General features: G+C 62.9%; 1 protein-coding gene across 4 annotated transcripts; it reads right to left on the bottom strand.

The window, feature by feature from the left end:
- Positions 1-1144: 1144 nt before the first annotated feature.
- SH2B2 (SH2B adaptor protein 2) lies at positions 1145-25510 on the bottom strand. 4 transcript variants are annotated; one of them, XM_021086271.2, is made up of 9 exons: positions 25415-25510; positions 12595-13361; positions 9414-9515; positions 7253-7344; positions 5777-5868; positions 5513-5677; positions 4690-4898; positions 2113-2284; positions 1145-1656 (listed from the first exon to the last, which is right to left on the bottom strand). In XM_021086271.2, exons 1-9 carry the CDS (start codon positions 25455-25457, stop codon positions 1313-1315), a joined length of 1986 nt encoding a protein of 661 aa, XP_020941930.2. In that variant the 5' UTR covers positions 25458-25510; the 3' UTR covers positions 1145-1312. The 4 variants fall into 4 exon arrangements, with proteins under 4 accessions (XP_020941930.2, XP_084872913.1, XP_020941931.2 ...); XM_085016787.1 differs by having other exon boundaries at positions 5513-5674; XM_021086272.2 differs by lacking the exon at positions 25415-25510 and adding an exon at positions 23444-23698.
- Positions 25511-25852: the final 342 nt, after the last annotated feature.

The raw sequence follows: 25852 nt of genomic DNA, 5'->3' as shown, positions 1-25852 counted from the left end.
GTTGCGGATGGTAACTCAGGCAGCAAAGTTATGGGAACCCCCAAGGGTGCTGCTGCCTCTCACGTGAGGAAGGGCTTGCAGGTGCCATGGTGGCAGTTCCAGGAGGATAACCACACAGGCTCTGAAGTGCACAGAGCGGATGCAGGCACTGCACCCTGGGCAGGGGGCCCAGGGGTCTGCGTAGGTAGAATTTGGGTTGGGGGAGGGGGAGGCGGCTCAGCAGGAACAAGATTCTTCTCAGCTGGACCGCTGCCTGAGGGCCGGGGTGCTGGGACCTCCAGCAGACCCTGACTCTCAGGGACAGCCGGTGACTCCTCTGCCTGCAGGGAGGCAAGGGATTGGGGTGGGGAGTGAGTGGAGGTGGGGGGGGGGTCTCCAGGCTTCCTGCAGGTTTGAATCTCGGTCAAAGGTGAGAAAACCAGCCTCTCCCACTGCCCAATCCCCTAGTGGGCTAATGTGGAGGAATCCTGTCCACACTGCCAAGACCTCAACGATGGACCCAAGGACATGGCTACTCTCATTGCCAGCATCCAACTCCTCACTCTGGCATTCAAGGCCCCCGCACTTGGCCCAGCTCCCCGTCCTGCACTGTCCCCGGATGACTCTCCCTGCTCATCTTTCCTTCACTCTCCCCTCACTCTCCCCTCACACGGAGGTTCCCAGGCTAGGGGTCAAAAGGGAGCTACAGCTGCCGGCTTCTGCCACAGCCATGGCAACACCCGATCTGAGCCTCCTCTGCCACCTACACCAAAGTTCATGGCATCGCTGAACTTAACCCCCTGAGCCAGGCCAAGAATGGAATCCTCATGAATACTAGTCCCCCCCCACCCCTCATTCTCGCCCCGAAGCCTCTGCTCGGTTACTCCCCGGCCCCCCAGCTCTCTCACAGCTCCACTAAAGGCCCCTCCCCAATCCCTATGGGCCTCCCATAGGTGCCTTTAACTGTGCACCTCATTCAGGTGCTGCCGCTGTCTCCTGGCTTCCCTTCCCCTCAGACGGAGCTGGGTTGGGGCTGAGCAGGTGCCAGGGCCACGGTGGGCTCAACGGGGGGGCCAGAGTGTGGCGCCACCTCCTCCCTGGTAGTTCCAGGGGGAGCCGTGCCTGAGGCCGCCAGGGCCGGAGAAAGGACGACAGGAGAGCCAGGTGCAGTCCCTAAAACAGGCTCTTTAATAACATATGTCTTCACTGAAGAGCTTCGCTTTTCCCACCCAGCGCCGGGCGGGGGCCCGCAGGGTCCGCCGGGCAGACGGCCACTTGGGCCATCGCCCCGCGGCCCGGCGGGTCCGGGTGGGCCCAGGGCCTTGGCGCCCGGCTAGTAGAAGGAGTACTGGTTTTCGACCGCGCGCGTGTGGCCCCGGGCGCCCTCGCCGGGCCCGGCCTCGGGGGGCTCGTCGGCGCCCCCGCCCGCCGCCTCCAGCAGGCGCTCGGCGCTGTTGCTGCGGCTGCGCGCGCTCAGCGGGCCCTCGGCCGGGCGCGGGGCGCCGGGGACGGACGCGGCGGAGGACGACGAGGCGGACGAGGACGAGGCGCCGCCGGCCTCCGAGGGCGAGGCGGGAGGGCAGGCGGCCGCGGCGAGGCTGGAGAAGTAGTGCTGGCCGGCCGGCTCGCTCCAGCAGGCGGGGTGCGCGAGCGCGGCGCTGGGCGAGGGCCCCGGGTCTGCAAGGGAGACCGCGGGCCGTCAGCGCTGAGCCCGGGCGCCGCGGCCCCACCTCCCCTAGTCCCAGCGTGCCGGAGGAACGGGGTGGCCTGGGATCGCCAGCGGAGCCAGGACCCGAATTCAGCACGCCGGGTTCCAGCCCACCGCCCGGATAACAAAAGTCTCGCGTACACGGCAATGCGCGGGCAAAGGGCGCTCAGCCGGAGATGCCGGCGCCCCCCCTCGCCCACCCGTGCAGGAGGAACTCCACCCGCTTCGGTGCTGCCTCCCAGTGGCCCCTTCCCCTGCCGGGAATCGCTCAGAGCTGCCACTGGGCCGGGTTGCTTACGGCTGCCCAAGACCTGGTGCTCACCGCGCTGGAGCGGGCTGGGGGGCAGCCTAAGTGTGACACCCTCCCCCACCGCCCACCAGTCTGTTTCCCTGAGCCTCTGCACAGGCCAGGAGGGGCGGCTTACCAGGTGGGGGGCCCTGGGCCCGCACGTAGCTGCGCAGGGTGATGTCTGCAGAGCCCCCGGACTCGAGGGGGATGGGGTGGGTGTGGAAGTGGCGCAGCATGTCCAGCACAGACTGGAACCACAGGTGCTGTACGTGGCACTGCCCGTGGCCATTCAAGGACAGGCGCAGGTGCTGTGGGCACAAATGGGCGTGGTCAGTCTGGGTCCTGGGACTGGCCACCTGCTTGGCAAGTGCCTTTGAAGGTCCCTGGGAAGGCCAGGTTTCAGATGCCTTATGAGGCTGTGTCAGAGCCCGTCCCTCCCGCATGAGTCTCACACCTGCGGTGGGTTGGGGAATGAGGGCAGCAGAGCCAGGCCGGGATGGGAGGGAGCACGCATTTGTCCCTATGCTGGGGCACCCACATCGTGCCCTTCACACGTCTCCCCCCGTAGTACCCCACCCCGAAACCCTCATAGGTAGAGATTACAGCCCCTATGTGAGAGGCGGGCACACTGAGGCACGGAGAGGGAGAGACTCGCCAATAGTCACAGGGCACAGAGCCAGGAGGAGAACTCAGGTTTGAGTGACTCTCGCACCCTGGCAGGGTAGGGGACTGCCCACTATCTCTGCAGGGCCAAACCCCAGAAGGGTGGAAAGAGCCCCCCGGGCTGGCTGGGGAGGAGGGACCGCATGTGCAATGCATCCAAGCTGCAGGGGGAACAGCTGGAGCACCGGGGAACAGGGCCCATGTGGGCCGGTCGCCGCAGGGAGAGAGAGGAGCCACAGGGCTCTGGCTTCAGCCCTTTCTTGCTCCATGTGTATCCCACAAGAGGAAGAGGGGCTGTCTGTGGGGTGTGTGTGGCAAGAGGGGTGGTGACAGGAGGCTTGCAGAGTGTGCAGAGGAGGGGGAGCTGGCCTAGCCACCTTCGAATGGGACAGAGAAATGGGGGCGGGGCCGGGGGGGCGGGTAGTGTTCCCATGAGTGAGTTCTGCCTCTCAGCAGGGCCTGAAGTTGCCAGAACAGCATGAGCAAACAAGGGAACACTCATAGGAGTGGCTCAGGCCGAGGGGAGCAGCCTAGTGGGTCCCACCACAGCCTCAAATCTGGGCCAGGCCTTTGGGGACAGAGACCCAGGGCAGAGCGTACCCAGGGGGGCACGTGCATTTCAGTCTTTGGGAAGACAGTTCAGACATTTATTTTGAAGGTGAAAGAGCTGCCTCGGAAGGCAGAGGGCCTCCCTCCCAGGAAGTGTGCGGGCAGGAAGTGCTCCCCTGGCACGAACTGCTCCGATTGAGCAGGACAGGGAGCTCTGAGAACGCACCAGCTGGGGTGAGTACCAAGTTCAAGGCTGGGTCTTGCCCTGGGAAAGAGAGGACCTCCTATTTTCCCCTCCTGAACATTCCCCCACCCCACCCTCTTCCCGCAGCCACTGTGCCCCGGGGCAGGCTGGGCACTGTCCTAGGCTCTGACTTGGGCATATGTCACGTCCACACGCTTCGGGGATGCTGCCTTGGGGCGGTGCTGGCCAAGAAGTACACTCCGGGTCAGGCTGCCAGGGTCAGCGTTAAGCGCCTGGGTCGGAGGAAATGGCAAGGCCGGCTGCTTTCCAAGGACGTGTCCCGGGGACGTGCTGCCTCCTCCGCAGTGGGGCCACGGCTGCCATGGAGCAGGGCCCGGGGAGCCAGGGGAGGGCCTGCCGGCGCTGGGACACTGGCCCCGGGGGCAGGCCTGGAGCAGGAGTCCCGGGGTGCCCCCTCCTCTGGCAGGGACTGGCTGACGGGAACCGCGTCCTGGGAGGAGCCGGCGCTGGGTCTGTTTCCTTATCGGAAGCTCGGGGCTGTGGAGGGGGGGAGCCCTCGAGGTTCCTGCCACTCTGTCACATGGTAACCCCCACAATCAGCGGGCTCTCTGCCATGTTTTGCTTCTCGCCTTAGCTTGTTGTTAGCACACAGTGTCCTTCCTCCAGGGCCCACCGTCTGGGTCACGGTCATGCCTTTGCCCTGCCCGGTCTGGACCACCCTTCCCCTTGTCTTTCCCTTGGGGATTTGCTGTCTATTGCACACCTTGGGTCGAGGCCCTCTCCTCCTCTGGCCGGGGGGCGGTCGGGAGCCTCCTCCATCCCCCTCCTCCGCAGCCCTCCGGCCTGGCCCGGCTCCTCCTCTCCTGCCTGGTTCTGCGGGGCCCACCTGTGTGGTTCCCTTCCCCGTCCCCTGGCCTGGTCCGAGCTCAGGCCTGGCCCGGAGCTGGGGCTCAGAAGGGGCTGCTGAGTGCTGAGCAGGGAAGAAGAGGGGCTGCCCGGGGGGCGGCTGGGGCAGGAAGGCCTCGGTTGACCCCAGCCCTCTACTGAGGTGGCTCTAGCCCCAAGGCCGCGTGATGCCCCCATGCACAGGGTCAAAATTCAACCCTGAGGAGGCCTGGCCACGTGTGGGACAGGCGGGAGCCCCTCTGCAGTGCGGGAGGGAGGCGGGTGCTTCTGGCCTGCAGAAGCCGTGCCACGCCTACACCCATGGAGCCTGGTTCCCGGCCTGGGGCTGCCTCAGGCGCCCTCCCCTAGGCTGGCTACTTCCCCCCATGGCCGCCACCCTCCTCGACTTGCCTTAGCTTTGCCCTGGAAGTTGAAGGTCAGCACGTACTCCCCAGGCCGAGTCTCACTCTGGCGGATCACGAAGAGGCCATGGCTCCGGGCCCCGCCTGCCAGCACCAGCTGAGCTGCCCTGACCCGTGATAGCGTCCCGTGGAACCAGGGGTAGTCGGAGAGCTCCAGCTCGGGCTCGGGCTCGGGCTCTGGCTCTGCTCCCTCCTCCCCTGAAGAGGGATGGATGGCAGTGTGAGAGGCGTGGGGGAGAGAGGAGAGAAAATAAAGGAGAAAGGGGGAGCTCCCTGGTGGCTCAGCAGGTTAAGGACCTGGCATGGTCACTGCTGTGGTGTGGGTTCAATCCCTTGCCCGGGAACTTCCACAGGCCGTGGGCAAGGCTAAAAGAAAAAACTAAACAAAAACAACCCCCAAAAAACAGACGAGAAAAGGGCTGCATCATATGTTGGCTTTCTGCATGTAAGAAGCCGTTTGAATAATTTAGAACAAGACAGGGCGCTGACCCAACCCACTAAGCATATGAGGTAAAGCGAGCCACAGAGAGACGAAGGACCATCCTACAGTCACTCTTTAAATCAGCAACACATCTGGGAACAGATCAAGTGTCCTTGTCCCCAGTCCCTAGTTCTGACCCTTTGTACCCCTTCTTTTCTGTGAGGGTTTTCTGTTGAAACCAGGGGTCCTGGACTGGCCTGCAAAAGCCAGAACTACCGTGCTGCTGGGTAAAGGACCCAGTGGGATGAAAAGTCACAGCTTCTGAGGTTCGGGAAGGGCTTTGGAAGGGCCTGTGGGTGCCTGTGGCAGCAGGAAGGCCGCGCCCCCGCACCTGTGTTATTGCTGTCACTGCCGCTGCCGCCCGAGGACTCCAGGGTCTCCAGGAAGGCCTCCAGCGGGACATGGACCAGGGACTCCCCGATGGCCTCTCGAGCTCGGCTGTGGGGGGCTGTCACCACGGCTGCCGTGGTCTCTGGGGGCCGGGGCAGGTCCCCTGCTGGAGAAGTGGCAAGTGAGAAGCCAGTCTGTCTGTCTGGCCAGACCGCCCCCTCCCACCCTGCCCTCCACCCCCCAAGCCGGCTCTGCCCCCGCCTACCGTCCGTCAGGAGCTCACAGCTGCAGGAGGCCACGCGGCTGGCCAGACAGCCTCCCCGGGCACAGGAGAGCTCGGTGTCTTCCTCGCTGTCCCTGTGAAGGCAAGAAGGCCCAACTGTGTCCTGCCATGGCACTTGGACCAGGGCCACGGGCTGCTCACAGCGCCAGGCAGTGGCGGGCACTCCCATGGCCAGGGTCAGCCCTGTCCTGTTCGCCTGGGTCCCTCTGCCTTGACGTCCCTCTCTCACACCCTCAGTTTGCTCTGTGGCCACCACGTGAGTGACCAGGCCGTATGAAGAGGGCTCCAAGTGGGTGCAGCTCTCCTTGAGGTCACATGACCCCTGCCCACTAACCCATGAGGGGCTGGCCTCCTCCTGGGATCCCCTGGAGGCCCTCACGTGGGGCCGGGGCCAGGGCCAGCTCCCTTCCCCATCTGTGCCAGCTCTGAAATACCGCAAAGTGAGGTTCACCTGCGCAGGGGCTGGGGGAAGAGGCTGCGGAGCAGATGGCTGGGAGGGTGGCAAGGGAGGGATTATAGCCACTTTGGGGATCGGGGGGCCTGGGAGGTGCTCAGGACTTTAATCGTGCCTCCTTAAATGAGGCTGTTAATTAGAAAGCAGCAGCCCCTCCCCCCGGGCTTGGCTCACCCCATTAGCCAGAAAAGCTGCTGCCAAACGCTCAGCCTGCTGGCCCGCCTCCCCTCCTACTCCTGGCCTCCGGATCTCTCCCGGATGGATGGAGGGACGGACGGACAGACAGACGGTGCAGCCAGCCTCCCTGCTGTTCGTTCTTCCTGCACGCAGCTGACCGTAGCTGCCCTGTGCTTGTTACTGGCCGTGGCTCCCCTCTGCCCTCGATCCACCAGCTTCCCAAGCTCTCTTCAAAGTTCCTTCCGCATCGGCTCTAATTCCAGCCACCTGAAGGCCCTGACCTTCCTGGCGCGTCCCAGGCTCTCACGCACCTCCGCACCCTTCACCGGGCTGCTCTCTCTGCCTCCTCCACCCCCAGCCTCTCCCACCTGGCTCAGGCCCGCCCTTTATTTAAGCCTCAGAGGTGGGCACCTCTGCCCAGCACGGCTTCTCCGTGCCCCTGGGCTGGAATGGGGGCCTCTCCTTGGGCCTCCCACCCTGGGCCCTTTGGGTTCACCCCATCACTACCCATCTCCTACTGCTTTCAGCTCCCCTCCCAGCTCGGGATGAGGAAACGACTTGCTCCAACTTCCTTGCAGGTCCCCAGACCCTGAACTTGCAGAGCAAGCCTCGCAGAGCCTGCTGGGAGGGGAGGTGGGGGTGGGGGGACGGATGACCCCGGCCGGCACCCACCTGGATGGGACCCTAACGAGAAAAGCCCATTTCTCCAGCTCGGCTCCTGCCCTCCACAGAAAGCTGCTCCCTGTGAAGGCTGGACCCGGGGCGCAGCTGAGCTGGGCTCCCCCCACCCCATCGACCCATCATCCTAGGGCCACCTGGGCACTCACCCGGGGTCCACGCAGCCCTGGATGTCAGCCACCCAGGAGTGCTTCTGCAGCGAGTCGATGGTCTCCAGGATGTACTCTGCTCCATTCTCCACCTGGGGAGGGGTGGGCAAGACACCGGTCGGCAGGCACCCTCAGCAGGGGGCTCCAGCCCCCCCGGACAAATGGCTCCTGCCACCCCTCCCCCACAGGGGTGTCACCGGTGTGAGCAGCAGGGAAAACAAGGGGGTCACCATCGGGCACCGCCCCAGCCCCAGGCCAGGGGCCCAGGGTGGAGGGCAGCCCCGCTCTCAGCAGCCCCTCCCTCCTGGGCCCACCCCTGGGGGTCCTGAGGGATGACGCCCGGCCCTGCTGGCCAGGAGAGGGGTGGGGGGTGCCCAGCAGTGCCCCCTCCATGCCCTGGCACCCCTGAGGTGGGTAGAAGGGCATCACGACCCTCAGGTCTGTGAGGGGCCAGGCGGCCAGCACCAGACTGAGGGCTCTCATGCCTTGGTGCCTGGAGATCCACCTCCGGGAGGAGCAGCCTCCAGAGGGGAAGTGGGAGAAAGGCAGGGCTGCGGGCCAGGCCCAGGGTGTGTGCCTCAGACACGAAGACTGATGACCTCTTCTCACTGGGAGGGGGGCAGTGCTTTTCCCATTGTACAGATGAGAAGACTGAGGTTCAGAAAGAAAAAACAAAGGCGTTCCCGTCGTGGCTCAGTGGTTAATGAATCCGACTAGGAACCATGAGGTTGCAGGTTCGATCCCTGGCCTTGCTTAGTGGATTAAGGATCTGGCGTTGTGTGAGCCGTGGTGTAGGTCACAGACGTGGCTCAGATCCTGCATTGCTGTGGCTGTGGTGTAGGCTGGCAGCTACAGCTCTGATTATACTCCTGGCCTGGGAACCTCCATATGCCACGGGTGCGGCTCTAGAAAAGGCAAAAAGACAAAGAAAAAAGAAAAAGAAAAAAAAAGGAGTTCCTTCGTGGCACAGCAGGTTTAAGGATCTGGTGTTGTCACTGCAGTGGCTTGGGTCGCTGCTGAGGTGCAATACCTGTCTCGGGAACTGCTGCATGCTGTGGATGAACCTCACCCTCCCCCCAAAAAAGACCGAGATTCAGAGAGGTTAAGTAACTTGCTCAGTGTTACACTGGAGCTCAGTTGTGCTGAGACCTGAACCCAAGGCCCTGGGCTCTCAGCTTCCTGTCCCGTGTCTCAATGAGCAGCTGGGCTTCCAGCACCTCAGAGCTGGGAGGGTCCACAGAGACTGCCTTCAAGCCCTCTCTGAACGGATGGGGAAACTGAGGCCCAGGGCAGGGCTGGAAGGTGAGGGCCTGGCCTCAGGGCTCCTGAGCATCATTGTTATCCTGAGCTGGGTGGCACAGTGGGCACCTGCTGTTGGGAGCGAGGCTCTGATCTGTCTTGTCCAGCAGATTGAGACTGCCAGGCAGGGAGAGGCTGTGTCCTCAGCCCCCAGCCTGGGGGGACTCCGGGTACGGGGTTGGCAAATGTTTGCTAAATGAATAAGGGAGTTCATGACTAAACTAACAGGGACAAGGGCAAACATAAGCCTGGAGAGGGTGTGTTGGTGCCAGGGGCTCCAGGCAGCCCTGGGGGGGCGGGGGGGGGAACCAGGCCTCCTTGGGGACTTGGCCTCACAAGCACCCTCCGAGGAGGCACAGGGCCACCGCCCTGGCAGCCTGGAGCCGTGTCCTCGGCAACCCGGGCAGGCCACCCCAGTGAGATGGGGCCTGAGAAGAGGGCGAGCCGCCCCCAGACTCACGGGGTGCCTCCCTGCACCCCCCTCGGTGCCTTTGTGCCCTCGGTCTGTGGGACCCAGCGGGTTCCCACACTCCAGTGCTGGTGACAGAAGCATTTGCATAACTGCTGCAGGCCGTGGGGTGGGTGCCTCCTGGCTCCAGTGGGGGAAGGGAGGGAAGAAGTGAAACAGGAGCTTCCCTCGGCCCGGGAGGAAATGGGACCAGCCCCACTGGGGGACAAGGCCTGAGGCATTTGGCTCTGGGGCCTCTGGGGCCAGGGCTGGGATTCTATGTACACAACTGTGTTTGGTCCTGGGACCCCCGAGCCGGGCTGCCTCCCCCTGCCCTGCTGCTGGCACTTTCCCCTCACCCCTTGCAGGGGCCTCAAGCTGTGACCCCACATGTGGGGCCGGGGCGGGGCTCACCTTGAGCACGAATGTGTTGTCCTTCTCGGGCATCTCCAGGGGCATGGTGGTGCGGACCTCAATGATGGCAGACAGAGGGATGCTGACCTTGGGCCTGGACGCCTGGGAGGCCAGAGGAAGGGGCAGTCAGTGGCCCCAGGGCCTCCCGACACCCTCTCTCCCCTCCCCGCCTCCCAGAGGTCAGAGCAGCCCTCAGCTTAGGATGCCAGGCAGCCCTGGCACAGAGGCGTTCCGATCCCCATTTCACAGATGGGGAAGTTGAGGGAGTTCCTGGGAAACGGAGGGACCTCCCCATATCGTCACACCGCCAGTGGGGGACAGAGCTGGCACGGACATGAGTCTCCGAGGGCGTGAGCCCTGCCCCAGGTGCCCTTCTGCCCAGCACACCCACCAGATCTGTGGTTTTCATGTTCTTCACCTTGACCCATAGAAAGAAATACATTTGACATTGTGACCCAGGCCACACATAGTAAAAATATCTCTGAAACATGTTTCACCAGACAATATGTACCCTGAGTGTGTGTGATGGAGTGTGATATTTTCTATTCTATTCTAGTTCATTAAAAAAAAAAAAAAATGCTTGTCTGCCCCTTCAGACTAGGCTTTCCACAGCTCAGCTCTGGAGCCCCCAACTGAGAACAGGATCCAGGAGCCAGGCAGGGCTGTGTCTCCAGGTGGAGGAAAAGGGACCAGCCCTGGGCTTAACCAAGGGGAGCTGGCACGACTCCCAGGGAGGGCCACTCTGCCCCAAAGCTCCTGGCCATGGCCCGAAGGCCTCCTGGGGCTGGCTGGAGACTGATTCCTGGCAGGGCTTGGGCTTTGGGACAGGGACTTTCTTAAGAGGAAAGGGAAGGGCCCCACGTTGGGTGGGCAGGCGGATGGGAATTCCTGGCAGCACTGGCTGCCATCCAGCAGGCTCAGGGCCGGGCTTGGAGCAGTGACCCTGGGGCTGACCATGGCAGGCTGTCACACCTGCCAGTGGGGCAGGGGCCTGGTCCTGGAGTGGGTAGAGCAGAGAGGTCTGCAGGGAAGGCCTGGCCTGGGGACTTCAGCTGGGCTCCCACTGGCCAGAGACGCTGACTCCTCTGCCTGGTGTCAGGCCCGTCCGTCCTGGCCCAACTGCCCTTCCTGGTGCCCTGGATCACCCTTCCCACGTCCCTGCACGGAGCCGTCACCCCAGGCCTCTGCTCACTCAGCTCGAAGTCTCCAGGAATGTCTGTCCCGGGGCCCTGCCTCCTGGTGAAGGTTTCTGCGGCCTAAGCTTCTGCTCAGGGCCCCCAGAGGGCCAGGGCCTACCCACTAGAGTTCACCATCCAGTTCAGCAAATACCGGCTTCCTGGTGCTTCCCCAGTGGCAAGGGGTCAGCATCACGGCTCCCGGGTCCCAGGGCTGTGAGGGCACTGGGGTCCAGACCCTTCCTGCAGGGGGAGCGAGGGGGCAGGAGGCCGGAGAACACGGGAGCCCCGGGAGTCTGAGCGCCCGGAAGCAGCCCCTGGGCCTGCAGGCCACAAGCTCCCGTCTGCTCCAAGGTTGCAGCCAGGCCTCCGGGGGCGAGAGGAGGCGGTCTGGACTGTGGGTGGGTGCACGGGACTGAGAGGCCGTCAGGGCGTCCGCGGGGTGCCCCGTGGGGCTCATGCTCCTGGGACCAAACACACTTGGGAAACGGGGACCTGAGCCTTCACAGCGGGCTCCTTCCTGCGCAGCGTGTTCCCCAGCTCACAGACATTTGCATGAAAAAAGGAGGGTCTGAGGCCAGATCAGGGGTATGAACCCACCTGCCCTCCTCAGAGGTTGGGAAAGTGGCCCCTGGTGGGGGGGCTGCCCTCTGCTGGCAGTGAGTGGGGGGCTGGGGGTGCATGGGTAACACAGGGCCCCAGCTGCTGCACCCCCTCCCTTGAGGGCGGCAGACGCCGCTATTTACAGCCGGGCAGCTGTGGCTGCCACTCAGGGCCTCCGTCCCTGCCCTCTGGGTGACCCTGGGCAAGCCCCACCCCACTTCCTACCCCTCCCCAGGCCTCATCTACCAGCAGTGGAGTTGGGATGGACAGTACGTAATTCTCACAGGGACCTAAAGCTGGGGGGCTGGGCAGGCAAAAACTCCTTAGGGAGTGGGGAGCTCCTGGGACTTGGGGAGAAAGCTCTTCAGAGTAAGGCGCCTCTCATGGGCACCTGGCCCTGGGGAGCCCCTCCCTGCACCCCTGGTGGAGAGAGGTGAGGCACAGCATCCAGAGCCCCGACAGATGGGGAGCCGAAGAGGTGAGACTCAGAGGGACTGCAGGCACTGGCTACAGAGCGGGCCCAGGGGGGAGGGGGGTCCTGGGTGGTTCTTGGGGGTGTCACCAGCTGCCACACCAGCACCTCCCACCTTTCAAAACCTCCCAGGGCACAAGGAGCTCCCACCTCCATGCTCCTTTCATTCCCGGGACCACCAGGGTGGTGGGCATAAGTAGCCCAGCTCTGCCAACCGCCAGCTGTGTGACTTTGGGCAGGCCATGCCCCCTCTCTGAGTCAATCTCCTCTTCTGTGACCTGGGGACCATGGTACTACCTTGCCAGGATACTGGGGCGGAGGGGGGGGCGGGGAGGCATGTGGAGGGTGCTCAGAAAGTGGGCACTATTTTCGAGTCAGTCTCTCTCTCCAAACCAGACAGGTGTGCCACCCTGCAGGGGATCCAAAACTGCCCCCCAGTGCTCTGCTGTTGAGCCACTGCTGGTGACAGCTAGGAGAAGCTTAGCTTTTGAAACCTGGGCCAGAAAAGGGCCACCTGGGCAGGGGCTGGGCTGGAGCCTGGCAGCCAAGCTGGGGATGAGCAGATTCTCACAGAGCTGGATGTACACCTCCCGCAGGTCCTCTCCGAGTGTGCCAGTGTCACCCCCTGCCCTCCTCCTGGTAGGCCTCCTCTGTGGGGAGGCTCCAGCCTCCCAGGGGCCCTTGGGTGAGGAAGAGAGGAGGCCAGGCACAAGGCTCTCCAGTACCACCAAGAACAGTACCCAGAAGCCCTTCTGTTGCCAGAGGGCCCCTCTGACACCTCACAGTTGGAGAAAGAGGGCTTGAGACTTGTCCCTGGGGGCGAGGATGGGGGCTGGCACCCCAGACTCTTGACCCTCAATACCCATCCTGCGCATCAGAGCAGGCAGCGTGCGCCCCTCCGCTGGCCCCCCACGTGGGGGTGGGAACTCACCTTGGGAGGCACGAAGAATTCCAGGCGGAAGCGCTCGCCCGCCACGGCTCTGCGCAGGAGCAGGCGACACTTCTGCCACTGGGCGGCGCCGCCGGGGCCCGCGGCCGCGTCGTCCGCCACCATGAAGCGCAGCGCGCCCTCGCGCTGGATGTCCACCAGCTCCACCTTAGCCGCCAGTGTCCGCGACAGCCGCAGGCGCCGCATCCACTTGTCGCGCGGCTCGGCCGGGGGCTCGGCCGCCCGCGGGGCGGCGTCAGGCTCGGGCGAGGCGCGCCGATGCCACATGTCGCGCACGCCATCCACCACGCACAGGCTCATGTTGCGCAGCGAGAAGCCCTTGCGGACGCGGGTCTTGGTCGCCACGTGCGCCGACACGTCCTCGGAGCTCCGCGAGTGGCCGTACGGCGCGGCCTTGAGCGCCGGGGGCCCCGTGGGCTCTGGCTCCATGGCGTCTGGGTGCTCGGCCGCCCCCCGGGGCCCCGGCCCGGCCACCAGCACGCGGCGCACCTCCTCGCCAAACACGTCCAGGAAGTTGGCGGCGAAGTGGCGGGAAAAGGAGGCTCCGGCGTCCGGCGTGTCGTAGGCCGGGTTGTCCCGCAGGAAGCGGCAGAACTTGTGCGCGAAGTCCACGGCCGCTGCCTGCGCGTGCAGCTCGCAGAATTGCCGCCAGTCCGGGACGGGGACCGGGGTGGGGGTGGCGGTGGCGGCGGCGGCGGGGCCGGGGCCGGCACCATTCATGGCTCCCGTCCCATCGCAGCCCCCGGAGGCTGCAGACAAAAGGGACAAGTGACTTCCTGATTGCTGTCCAATGCGCCCACCTGTCCGCTCTGCAGGGCTGTGTGCAGCCTTTCCGAGGAGCACCAAGGTGCTGGGACAACCAGGGAGACAGGAGATGTTTCTGCAGGAGGGAAGGGGACCCCCCCAATTCACTGTCTTCAAACAGCAGCCTCAGAGAACCCCATAGTCATTCCTGGGGCTGGCTTAGGAGGCTGGGATGACAGATGCCTTCAAGTGGGGTCCCCATGAGCCTCCATGACCTGGCCTCCCTAAGTTACCCCTTCTGAGGGTCCCCAAAGCTTGGTGGACAGGAAGAGGTCAGGTGCGATACTTTTGGCTCTACCTTCGAAATATGCCAAGAACCCCACCCCTTCCCCACTTCCTGCCATCTAGGCTGTTGTTCCGGGGACCCACACTACCCCTTCTCCTGCCAGCAGTACTTTAGCAGCCTCTTGACTGGTGCCCCAGAACCGGACCTCACCTGCTACAGTTTGTTCTCCACCCAGGAACCTTGTCATCGTTTCTGAGACATAGGGCAGATCAGGCCCTCCTCTGTTCAGAATTCTGCAACCTCCCACTTGACTCAGAGTGAAAGCCAAAGTCCTCCTCCTGGTCCCCGAGGCCTCATGCCATCTGTCTCCATTTGACTCTCTGAGCTTAACTCCTGCCACTCTGCTCTGGTAGCACCTGCGTCCTACCCCAGGGCCTTTGCACTTGCCATTTTCTCGTGTGCTTGGCTGGAACGTCGTTTTCCCCACACTCCCTCACATCCTTCAGGTTTCTGCTCAGATAGCATCTTGTCCGATAGCTGCTCTACTGAAAGACAATTCTCCTGCTCCACCCAGCGCTGGTGTCTCTGTGCCCTTGGCCTGCTTACTGATCTCCACAGTGTTTATCCCCATTGGACATAGCATTTATCCACTTACTTGGTTGTGTTGCCACCCCCATGCCCCCACCACTACACCTTCCCCTGAGCATGCCACCTCCACGAGGCAGGGCTTTTGACAGTCTTATAAGTGGCTGTGTCTCCAGTGCTGGGCACATGACGGGCACTCAGTAAACGCTGAATGAATGAATAAGCAAAGGAAGGTGTTCAGCATACCAGGCATGTCACAGCTGTCACTGCCCAAGCCCTCACCTGGGGCCTTTGAACACACAGCTTCTTGGGGACGGCCTGGGATTCTACACTGACCCTGGGACGTGGGGCTCACCTCCCAGAGTGGAGCCAGTGTGACCAATTTTTCACACTGGCACTGAAGGCGCTGCCCTCTTGGACGTCTTTCCATCACAGGGGACTGCCCGCTCTACTTGTGTTCCTGCCTCCTGGAATTCTATTCCCTCTAGTGCGCCCTCCAAATGGAATCTTTTCTTTTGTTTTAAATGGCCGTGGCTAGGGATGGAATCGGAGCTGCAGCCACAGCAATGCAGGATCTGAACCTCATCTGACTTATGTAGCAGCTTGTGGCAACACCGGATCCTTAACCCACGGTGTGAGGCCAGGGATCGAACCTCCATCCACAGGGATACTAGTCAGGTTCTTAATCTCCTGAGCCACAATGGGAACTCCCAAATCTAACTTTGAAAAGGCCCCACTCCAGGCATCCCGGCTGTTCCCTCACCCCAGCTTCCCAGGCCCCCGAATCCTTCCTCACTCCAGATCACCAAACTGCACGGTGTCTAGACATCTGGGGGCCTGGCCTCCTCACCCCCCCAAGGTAGCCAAAGCCCCTGGAGACACAGAACCAGGCACTGCGTTTATGTACCGCATCCCCCACCCCACAGGCCAGGGAGAGATGTGGGGGAGGTGGTTCTGCTGTGCCTGGGGGAGCCCCTGTCTGAGGGCCCGGCTGGTATCAGGGGGACTGAGACAGGTCGTGCCCTCGCCCGCCCTCCCAGGACCCCCGAGTTCCCGGCGCGGCCCTTCCTTGGCAGCTCCTGGAAGCACCACCTCATCTCTCCCCTGGGATCCAAACTCTGTAATTAAACGCTGGGTAAAAATAGCTGCCCCACTCGGTGAGCTCATCTACGGGGCCTCTGGGCCATAGGGCATCGTGGGAATTCCCTCTCACCTGGGGGCAACCTCGCCATCGATCTGCAGTCAGTAACCACAGGACAGCCCCAGGGAGGAGACAGGCCACTGGATGAGGCCACTTAGCACAGAGGTCAGTTTTCCAAACTGGCAGCTCTCCTCAGACTCCTGCCCTGGCACTGGGGGGAGCAGTGGGGAGGCAGAAGGGTTTCCTGGAGGAGGCGGGGCCTGCCCCGGACAAGGACGAGGAGTGACCGCACTGCAGGCACGAGCAGTACCGCGGAGGCAGACTCATCAGGAAGGGCTGGGGAACAGGGGCTGAGGCACCCACGAGTCTGGCTCACGCTAGGCCTTTCTCTTGCCCTGCTCTTCCTCCTTCTTTCATCTGGCTAACTCCTACTCATCCTTCAAGAATGAATCCAGGGGCCACGTGCTCCAGGAAGACTCCCTTGATCTCCCGCAGCCAGGGTAGCATGTGTTTCCTCTGAGCTCCCACAGTCCCCTCCTGTGCGTCTCTCCAGTGAGGTGCCAACTGCAGGGTGTCCCAGGTGTCTGACTCCCATCTGGCGCAGGTGCTCCTCGGGGGCGGAAGGCAGGCCTGCGTCATATGCCAGGAATGGGGGTGGAGGCAGGAAGGCACCTGCCACCATCACCATGGCTTTGGCCTGGACCTGCGGGGAGTGGGTATTTCTGGGGGTGGGGTGGTGGGGGAGGCCCTGTTCCTGGGCTCTAAGGCCCTTTACCCAGCAGCGCAGTGCTCCCCACAGTTCCACTGAGACCACCCAGGAGGGTGAGTCTAGGTGGCGGGATAGCCGAGGAAGGGCTAGCACTGGGGCCAAGCGTGAGTGCGGATGCCCTCTGCTTGACATCGGTTTGTCCCCACACGGCAGGTTGGGGCAGGGAGGAAGTCAGTCCCAGAGCAGCATCCTCAAGCATTAATCCTCGTCCGTTCCCACTCCTCCAGCTGCTTGAGAATATTCTTGGCAAGGAGAAGGGGCAGAGTAAAGGGACAGGACCCTGGGAGAGGCTCAAATGAGGGTAGGGGGTCCCAGCTAGGCCTCGCTGGAGGCGGGGTTGGAATTCAGAGGGGAACCTGCCAAGGAAAGGGGGCTATGGCCACGTCCCAGGCAAGGACGGGCCTGGGAGGCACTGGGGTTGGGCCCGCCTTGACCTTCCCCTCCCCCGCCCCGCCCCCTTGCTGTCTGGCCAGGAGCCTGTGGCCCTGGTGTCCAGCACAGCAACCCTCACTGTCCCCTGGGTCCAGCTGGGGCTTCACAGAAGTGGCAGTGGCTGTGCAGCCGGAGGTAAAAGTCACGAGCAGCAGGGCCAGCAGGGAGCCCCGGCCGCAGTTCCAGATGGGGAGACCGAGGCCCGGCCTTCCCTGAGAAGGGGAGGCTGCAAGCCACAGGGAACAGGGCTTGGACCCAGTGGTGGCAAGGGTGTGCTGTGCCCACTGCCTGTGGGGACAGAACAGGGGACGAGACCCAGTGCAGGGACCCCGCCGGCCTGGGCTCCAGGCCCGACCCCACCGCTCCCTGAGTAGGGTTGGGGGGGGTCGCTGACCATGACTCCACCCACTGGGCCTTTAACAGTGAGGATGAGGGGCCGCCCCTCCCTGGAAGTTCAAGGGGGCGGCCTCTGCAGGGCTGCAATTCACAGTCAACTTCTGCAGGTGACCACAGCCCAGATGTGCAAAAAGTGGAGCACCCAGAGGTACCAGAAGCAGGATGGATGAACTCCCCAGGCCCCCATGACTGGGCTGGCCTGGCCGGTTTAGGGATTGAGTCCAGCCGGCTGTGGGCTCCCTCTTCCAGTGGCTCCCTGGCAAGTCCCACCTCAGTCTTTGCCTGTGTCACTCATTCTCCAGCCGGTTCACTTTCTTTCTTCCTCACCCGGCTGACTAATCAAACTCTTTTTCCTTTTGTCTTTTTAGGGCCATACCTGTGGCATATGGAAGTTCCCAGGCTAGGGGTCAAATCAGAGCTGCAGGTGCTGGCTTACACCACAGCCACAGCAACGCCAGATCCAAGCCGTGGCTTTGACCTACACCGCAGCCACAGCAACGCAGTATCCTTAACCCACGGAGCGAGGCGAGGGATCAAACCCACAACGTCATGGATACCAGTCGGGTTTGTAACCCAGAGTCACGACAGGAACTCCATGACTATTCCAATTCTGCTCCACCCTTTTGCTGGGTAAAACCTCTCTTCTTCCAGGAGGCCTTCCCCCTACACTGGCCCTCCCGTCCTGAGCTCCCGCAGTTGCCGTGGTCCTCAGCCCTCTTGCTTCCATGGGCAGGGTCCCAGCTCCTCCCTCTCTGGCCTGGGAGCCAGCACGGGACAGTGAGGGACTGGGCAGTGGGAGACCAGGGGCCAGGCGCTGTGTCTGGCGAGGCCTTGGCTCCCCATCCATAAAATGGGGCACTGAAGCAGTGAAGTCCTTGGACACTGAAGACTGGGGTCCCCGAGTCCCTCCAGGGGTGGACCGGGGGCAAGCCTCTCACTTTCTATGAGGGCTGGGGGGAGACAAGGGAGCCCCCCCTACTCTGCCGGGTCTGGGGAACCAGGTGGTGGCCCCCAGGGACCCTGGGTGGGCAGCCCAGCCTCCCCAATCCATCACCCTGGGGTTTTTCCAGGCTCGGCTGGGCTTTCTGGCTTCTCCTCCTGGAAAAATGTTTTTTGTTCCCATCTTGCTGGGGCCAGAGGGCGAGGGGGTGGGGCTTCAGGGAGGTGGGGCGGGGCGGGAGGGGAAGCCTAATCAAGTCTCTGGTGTTGCCTTTCCAAGCCTCAGCCCTTCCTAACCCCTCTGCCAAGAACCAGATGGGAGAACCCCCCCACCCCACCCCCACCCAGTTAGATGCCTGGGAGAGGGGGCGGCTGGCCTTCCGGTGGTAAAAATAGCGCTGACAATTGGAAGAGAGAGAGAGAGAAAAGCCAGCTGTCAGCCCCCAGTGGCACTCAGTTCCGGACCCCTCGGCCAGGTCATTCCTTAAAATATTAATGAGGCGGCCGAGCCACCCCGCTAATGGGCCGGTGACCAATCGATCCGGGGCACAGTGGGCAGCAGCAGGAGGGGCTGGAAGGCACCAGCGCGGCCCACACCTTTGGGGGCGGGTGGTGTTCCCGGAGCCTCAGCAGGAGCCAGCTTCCCCACCGCACGAGACAGCTGCCCCCACCCCCGGGGAAGAGAAGGGAGACCCTGCAGTGCAAAGTAGCCACCAGAACCCTGAAAGGTGGTCCCCTGGATCCAGGGACAAGGCCCCAGGAGCATCCTTGGTGTTCTGTTCTGGGCAGTGCCACCCCCACCAATGAACCACTCACAATGGGGAAACTGAGGCCTCCCCACCCAGAATATCTGTGCTTGGCCCATGGCACCAGGAGAGGAGACAAGGCCTTGCTTGGCTCTTCCCTGCCCTCTGGGGAGCTGCCCCGATCAAGCTCACTAATGGCCCAGCCTCCAGGCTTCTCAGGACCACCGGCTGGGCCCAGGCGACCCCACACTTTACAACCAGGGCTCCTTCCAGCTGCCCTCCTGGCCTCTGTGGGACTGTCCCCTCCAGCCCTGGCTCTGCACCTGCCCCCTGCAGGGCACAGACCACCTCAGGCAGGCTGTTCCTCCAGCCAGGAGTGCCTTCCTCCCTGCAGGTGGAGGCCTTTGCTACTTGGGCGGTGGTTTTCAAGTCTACGCCCCACCCCGCCCCACCCTCAGCAAGTGTCCCCAAAGGGCAGGCTCTGAACCAGGGCCTCCTGCGGGAGGGAGGTGTGGCTGGAATTCCCCACCCTCCCCCAGCCAGGATATCTGTGCTCGGCCCATGGCCCTGGCAGGAGGCAGAAATGGGCATGGTTTCCGGCCTTAATACCCTTGAACCGGCTGGGACTTGGCTGCAGAGTGGGTGTGGGGAGGAGGGTGCTCTGATCAGTGACAGGGACAGGTGCAGATTAAGAGCCCTTGGGACTCTGCCCCTGTGTGTGTGTGTGTGTGTGTGTGTGTGTGTTGGGGGGGGGGGCAGGTGCGTAGCGAGGGACTCTGGTGGTCCTGGCTTCTCTGAGCATCTGTTGCCATAGCTGTAAAGTGGAACCATCCTGCTTGCCCACCCAGACCTGCTTCGTGGGCCACGTCCGTGCTAAGAAGCAATGCTGGAAGGCGGCTGCTGAAAGCTGGTGGCACAGCTCTGTGCCCTCACACCTTTCACGGGACTCCCGGCCTTTGCCACTGTGCATGGGGGGAGCACTTCTGCTGAGCCCCTCACGTTCCCTGATGCCCCTGACCTCAACAGCCCTGCTGGCTCTGGGACCTGCAGACCCCTGGGCTAGGGAACCCCACAACTGCATCCAACAGCTGCTCCCATCCCTGGGGCCCCGGGGCCCAGGCGTCTCCCCACCCCCATGTCTGATCCTTTGACACATGGGCCGGTGGAGCAGCTAAAAGCCTGAGATCTGGAGCCAGACCAGCTGGGTTTGAATCCCAGCTCCTCTGTGTCCTAGCTCTGTGCCTGTGAGCAAGTGACTCAGTTCCCTCATCAGTTACAAGAGGGTGTAATAACAGCACTGACCTCAAAGGGCTGTCATGAGGATTAAATAAGTAATTGGTTTAAGAATCAAAGCTCCTCTTTTTCCACTTCCCACATGTCTTGTGTGCGTTCTTGCTTTTCCTGCCCCTGCCCTGGGCGGACGGTGGCCCAGGACTCCTCCCCGACCTCCTGTTCCTTGCGACCCCCCCCAGCCCCCGACAAATCTGGGCTCCGCAATGTGGCCAAGGTCATCGTTCTAGAATCCACATCGAGTGGGCTATGCCCCTGTTTAAAACCCTTCTCCTCTCCATCTTCCCTTCCCGTGGTCCAGAGGGGGAAATGAGCTTCTGGCAAGGGAGGTGACAAGCCCATCATTCCCTGGACATGTACTGGACTCTGTGTGTCAGGAGCCACGCTGGCGGGTCCAGGGCCACTGAACTGGCGAGATGAGGGAGGTGGGGCGTGGAGCCCTGTTCGGATCTGTCCCTTTCTGTAGCACATGCTACTCCCTGGCCCAGGGGAGCTCTCACTCCGAGGGCACAGTGGGGGCGCTCAGGTCTTGCCTCACAAAAGGAGGGGACACTCTGACAGGCTGGAGGGCAGGGGAATCCATCTCTAGGAAGTAGATGTCAGATGAGCAGGGAGTGGGGCCTAGGACAGTAAGCTATGCCGGGCCCAGGGGGCTTAGGAGGGCGGCTCTCTTCCTTCAGGAACACCTAGTGCTGGACAGTTCCTGGACAGGCTCTGTAGGTGGAGAGCAGGCTGGGATGGCTCTAGCTGCACTGGCACTGCCCTCCTGGGGTTACAGAGCAGAAGCACACCGTCTCCAGCCTTGGCCTGAGTCTCGCAGTCTCTCTCTCTCTCTCTCTCTCCTAGTGTCAAGGATCTAGGCCTTGATTCAAACCCTACCGAGACTTCCCTGGGCCATGACCCAGCTCCCCAAATCTGCCAGACACCCCTCATAACCCCTGCCACTTAGCCCACCAGTCTGCCTTCTGGCTTTTTCATGACACACATACCACTGACTCCTAACTGAGACCTCCGGGGCCTCCCCTCAGTTCCAAGTATCTCAGAATTCTGGGGACTGCCGGATGCTTATAAGCTTCCCCAGACCTTTCTCTAAGCAACTGAACTCGCAGCTGGGCTGATCTCCAGGCACCTCAAACTCACCACATCCAAGTTCTAATACATCCTGCTTGTCCACCGATTGGAATCTCAACACGCAGCCTGGGACTATACCCCCCTGCTCCTCTACCCCAATAGCTGGCAGGCCCCTGAGCCCAGGGAGGCCCCGGGAATGCCTCTTTGTCCTGTCTCCACCTCTGCCCTGGGCCCCCCTGCCCCCTACAACACCACCGGACTGTGACCCCCCATCTGGGGGTTCTACCCACCCTTCAGGTGGGTCTGGAGAATGGAGCCCAAACCCTGCTTCACCCCAGGAGCCACAAGATGCTCTACTCCCACACACCGCACTGCCCAGAAGGTCTGGGCCGTGACCTCCTCTAGGAGTTGAAGACTCACCCCTGCTCTCCCCTGGGACAGAGCACAGCCATAAAAACAGACCCACCCAGGTGAGGGGGAAGGGAACCCTCCTCAGGTTCCAAAGCGGCCACCGCCCCTCCGGTCCCATGTGGACGCTGAGGAGCAGGAAGCCAGGCAGCTCCAAGGCTGGACCCAAACTCCACAGGGACAGCAGCCAGGAGGCCCAAGGCACTGAACCCCCAATTCCCTACAACCCAGAATGGACAGGCAGTGCAAGAGGTAAGAACCAGATTCTCATCAGAGGGAAGTGGTTTGGAAGCCTGGCTTTTTGGTTGAGTGATTCTGGGCAAGTCATTTCACTTCCTTGAAGCTGTTTCCTTCTCTGTAAAACGGGGATAATAATAGTACCACCTCCCCCCCACCCCAGGTTGTTGCAAAGATTACCAGAAGCAGCACAGATGCCCTTAGCCTGCCTGGCACCATTCAGCTCGAAACCAAATGCTCAGCCCTGGGGTTCCAGGCTCCACCTGGATGTGGGTCCCCTTCCTAGGGAACCTACCCTTGGAAGTGTGTGTGTGTGTGTGTGAGTCTCCCTAGGAGACCCACAGGGGGAGGGGCTTAGACATTTTAGACAGATTTTTCACAGTAAGGGTAAGAAGAAAATCATATGCATTCATTCTCGATTAGGTAGAACCATTCAATGATCCTTAATGAGACTCTCTTGTCCATCATCACGCCCTCTAGAGGGGGAGAGGAGTAGGACAGCCTGTGGAAACAGAAGGGCACAAACCTCACCACTCCACCTCACCACTGGCCCCACAGCCAGACCGTCCCCAGAGTTCTTTGGTTGGAAAAGTTTTAGGTCAGTCTTAGTCAATGCCCTCCTGGATGGAGTAGGGAGGCCACGATGGAAGAGATTTTGTTCACAGTGGAGGACAGGGTTGAGGGGATTCAGATCACACCCCCCAACAGAAGTAGCCAAAGCCTCTTAGGGAAACCACCCACTGGCTCCTCCTGCCCTCTCAGAGGCGCCCCTTCAGCCCATGCTCAGCGACCAGTGTTGGAGGGAGGTAGTTAGCCAGCTTGCTAGTTACCCAGCTGGCAGGTGGGCTGCACCATCCCCATTTTACAGGCTAGAGAATGGAGGCTCAAACGGCAGGGGAAGGGCTCAATTCAGGTTTGCCTCCCAGCCCCGAGGCTCTCTCCTGCACCAACTGGCTTATCCACGTTCACGGTCACTCTTGAGGCGGTCCAGTCCACCCTGTGCGGCTCCAGAGGGGTCTCAGTCATTGCAGACTTCTCCCCCTGAAGACCTGACTTCCTCCTCTGCTGGGGTCCCTGCCTCTGCTTGGCCTTGGTCCACTGGCCTGGCGCGGTGCCGAGCCCCGCGCTGCCCGCAGGTTCATCAATGGCCGAGGCCGAAGGGCCTGAATGGAGGGCATGAACCCGCCCCTTCTTAAAGGCGCCGGCCTCTTGGGCACCCTCAGCGATCCTCCCCACTACCGAGGGCTGCCGGAGAGCTCCCGGGGTGGGCGGGTCGAGAATGGAAATCGTGAGAAAGAAGGCCTGGGCCAAGTGGAGGGCGTGCCGGACCGGTGATTGTGGTCTGGAAAGGGCCCCTGTCGGGGACCGCACCCTCAATCCAGGTTGGTCCTAACCCGGCAGCCTAGGGTAGAGACCCCAGCGCTCCTCCTCCGGCCTTAAGCCAGAGACCCCCTCCTCCAGGGGGCCCGCAGCGCTCGCTCCAACGCGGGGCCTGGGCCCTAGGAAGGGGCGGGGGCGCTGCTGCTCCGGAGGCGGCTCGGTCCGCGCCCCCCCGCCACTCCCACCCGGCTCGGGATGGGGGTCCGGGAGCCGACCCCCGCCCAGGGCGCATCTCTTCTGTCGCGCTCCCTCCCACCAGCGCACACAAAGACAACAAGCGCGGACCGGGGCGCGTGCGGCCGCGCACTCCAGGCAGCCGTGCGCACACACACGCACGCCCTCAGGGACAGATGGGGTCCAGGGTGATGGACGGTAGGACGAGAGAACTGAGGACAAGCAGGCCGTACCTACAGGCGCGCAGCTGCGGCCGAGTGGGCCGGGACGCCGGCGGAGCGCTGTCCGGACCGCGGTCGGGCTCCCGGGGCCCGGCGATTCATGGCCCGCGGCGGGTTCGGGCTCCCTCCAGGCGGGAGCTGGCGTTGGCGGCGGCTCCTCCTTCCGTCGTCCACAACCTCGAAGGCTCGTGCGCTTCTCACTGGCCCGGCGCGGCCCCGGCTCGGCTCTCTCGGCGACCGAGCGCCGCGCGCTCAGAGCCCGGCCTCAGCGGCGCGCACCCCGCCCGCTCCTCCTCGTACCCCTCGCCCGTGCGGCGCGCGCCTTCCTGGCCCCGCCCCCGCCGCGAGCCCCGCCCCTCCTGCCAAGCGCCTTCCCGGCCCCGCCCCCGCCGCGCACCCCGCCCTCCGCGGAGCCTGCTCGGCGCCCGCCACTGCTGTTAGCTGCCTCCTGGCGGCTGCTGGGCTGCCGAGCCCTGGGGACCATAGGGGTTAGGAACTGGCCTGCAGCCGCCCCATTTGGGGCGAGAGTTCGCGGCCGCCCAGTCTCGCGCAGCAGGCCCAGGCCAGGCCCGGAGGCATCCCCCGGAGCCGGAGGTGCTGGCCCCGGGAGCGCGGCGGGAGTGGGCCGGGTGGGTGGTCTGAATAGTGGAGAGGATGGGGCGTGGGCGCCGCTTGGGGACTGGCGCCCGGGCCGGGGGGCCTGGACCCTCCGGCGTGGGGACAATGGAAGTCTCGAGAAAGCCCAGATGTCGCAACAACGGGGGAAATCGATGTCTGGTTCTCATAAATCGCGAGGGCGAGCACCACGCCCCCTCCCGCCGGCTTTCCAGGGCCGGAAATCGAAGCCCGACTACAGGGCAGGGAAGACCTGTGCGCGGTTCCCACCTCCCTACCTACACAGAGATGGGTACACTGACGCCGCCCCCCCAGGAGGAGGTCTCTTCAGAGGTCACCTGGGGCTGATGAGCGGACACAGCCCTATCTTCCTCATCCCTGCTCGGTTCTGCAGCCTTCAAACTCGCGGCATAGACTAGGACAGATCCCAGTCTGGCTAAAAAAACAAAGACTGCTACTGGCCTTTGCAGGTGCTTGTGGACTGACCCCTGGCGGGCTGAGAGCCTCCAGGAGGCTTCTCAGAAGAGAAGGAGGGGCTCCAGCAGGCCTGGAAGGTGCCCAAGAGGAGCAGAAGGGTATCGGTGTGAGCGGAAGTGTGGAAGGGCCGCTCAGAGGTCAGACCTATTGCTTGCTCCTGGAGAGAGGAAGAGGGTGCCAGGCTCCCGCCCCCCTCTCGGTTCCTGGCCCCAACCCACGTCCTGGGATCACACCAGCAGTTAGATCAGCTCCTCGCTAAACTCTCTGCCGCGAGAGGTTGTTCTGTGATCTGTTGTGGTCTCCTGGCCAGCCGGGAGTGTCTCCATCTCTTGCCCCCACCCCACCCCCGTCATGACCTCTGACCTTTGTAGAGAGCCCTTTAACCTTTCCCCAAGCCAGTTCACATCTCTGACTTCCCAGGAAGCAGGACAGGCAAAGAATGGTTTTTATCCCAGTCTTGAGGATGGAAAGGGTAGGGCCTAGAGGGGCGTGCTGGGAGGTGAAGGTGGAGATTGGCCAGGAATCCGCACCTCCTGCCGGCCAGCCCTGGCCTCCCTCCACCGGGGCGCTGAAGCCAGGCACGCCTGGTCTGAGGCCCTGGTTCCTTAGCCCCTTCCCTTCTACACACAGACCGCCCTCTCGGCAGGACCTGGCCAGCAAACATTTACGGAGGCTTAGGTGCAAACCAGCCATGGATTGGAACTGCACAGAAGCCTGGGCATCTGGCTGGGAACCAGACCCATAAATGGGGCTGAGGGGTGTGGGAGTGTGGGAGTGGCTTGGGAGGGTGATCCCCGCACAGTGGGAGAGAGGGAGGTTCCACACTGGGTGGCCTGGCTGCGGACCCCACCCTCTTGGGGGGATGGAGACTGGAACCCCCAGGGGACTAACCTGCTTCCAAGTAGTAGGCTGAGCTCCAGTGGTGGGTGGTCATTGGCCAGGGAGGGTCGTGGGGTGTGGAGTCCAGGGCAAGACAATGGCCCTGATGTCCAGGGAGGAGGAAGCGAGGAGGACTCTGACCTTCAAGGAGGAACTGGTGGGAGAAGTGGAAGTGGCTGGGGTGGGCGGGGAAGGAGGGGAGCTGTGATTAGCCAAGAATAGCTCTGTCATGGCAACGGGAATGAGGGTGAGAGATGAGGGGCCCATCTGGGGTCCCCAAGGGCAGGCCCTGGGGCCTTAGAGGAAGTTCTGATGGGGTAGATGACAGGGGTGCTGGGGGTGGGGCCCCAAAGGGGGGTGCGGCCCTGGAGGCACAAACTCTAGAGTATTTAGGGCTAAAACTCAGACATGGATACCACAGGGGACTCGGGCCTGGTGGACTGCTGGGTG

The sequence above is a fragment of the Sus scrofa genome, chromosome 3 (genome assembly GCF_054392235.1).
Source record: "Sus scrofa isolate SSC_HxYL_T2T_F1_AM1 chromosome 3, Sscrofa_HxYL_maternal_Yorkshire_Landrace_v2.0, whole genome shotgun sequence".
NCBI lineage: Eukaryota > Metazoa > Chordata > Mammalia > Artiodactyla > Suidae > Sus > Sus scrofa.
Note: the sequence above shows the minus strand (reverse complement) of the source record. Positions and strands in the feature narration are given on the sequence as shown.

Bases quoted from the DNA above. Each gene is read 5' to 3' on its own strand.
- SH2B2 (XM_021086271.2), bottom strand. From the start codon at position 25,457: ATGACCACCCACCACTGGAGCTCAGCCTACTACTTGGAAGCAG. The intron at 5,869-7,252 runs GTGAGTGCCCAG...TTGCCTTCACAG, and splicing joins CAGGGCTGCGTGGACCCCGG to GGACAGCGAGGAAGACACCG. The intron at 2,285-4,689 runs GCAAGTCGAGGA...TTGTGCCCACAG, and splicing joins ACTTCCAGGGCAAAGCTAAG to CACCTGCGCCTGTCCTTGAA.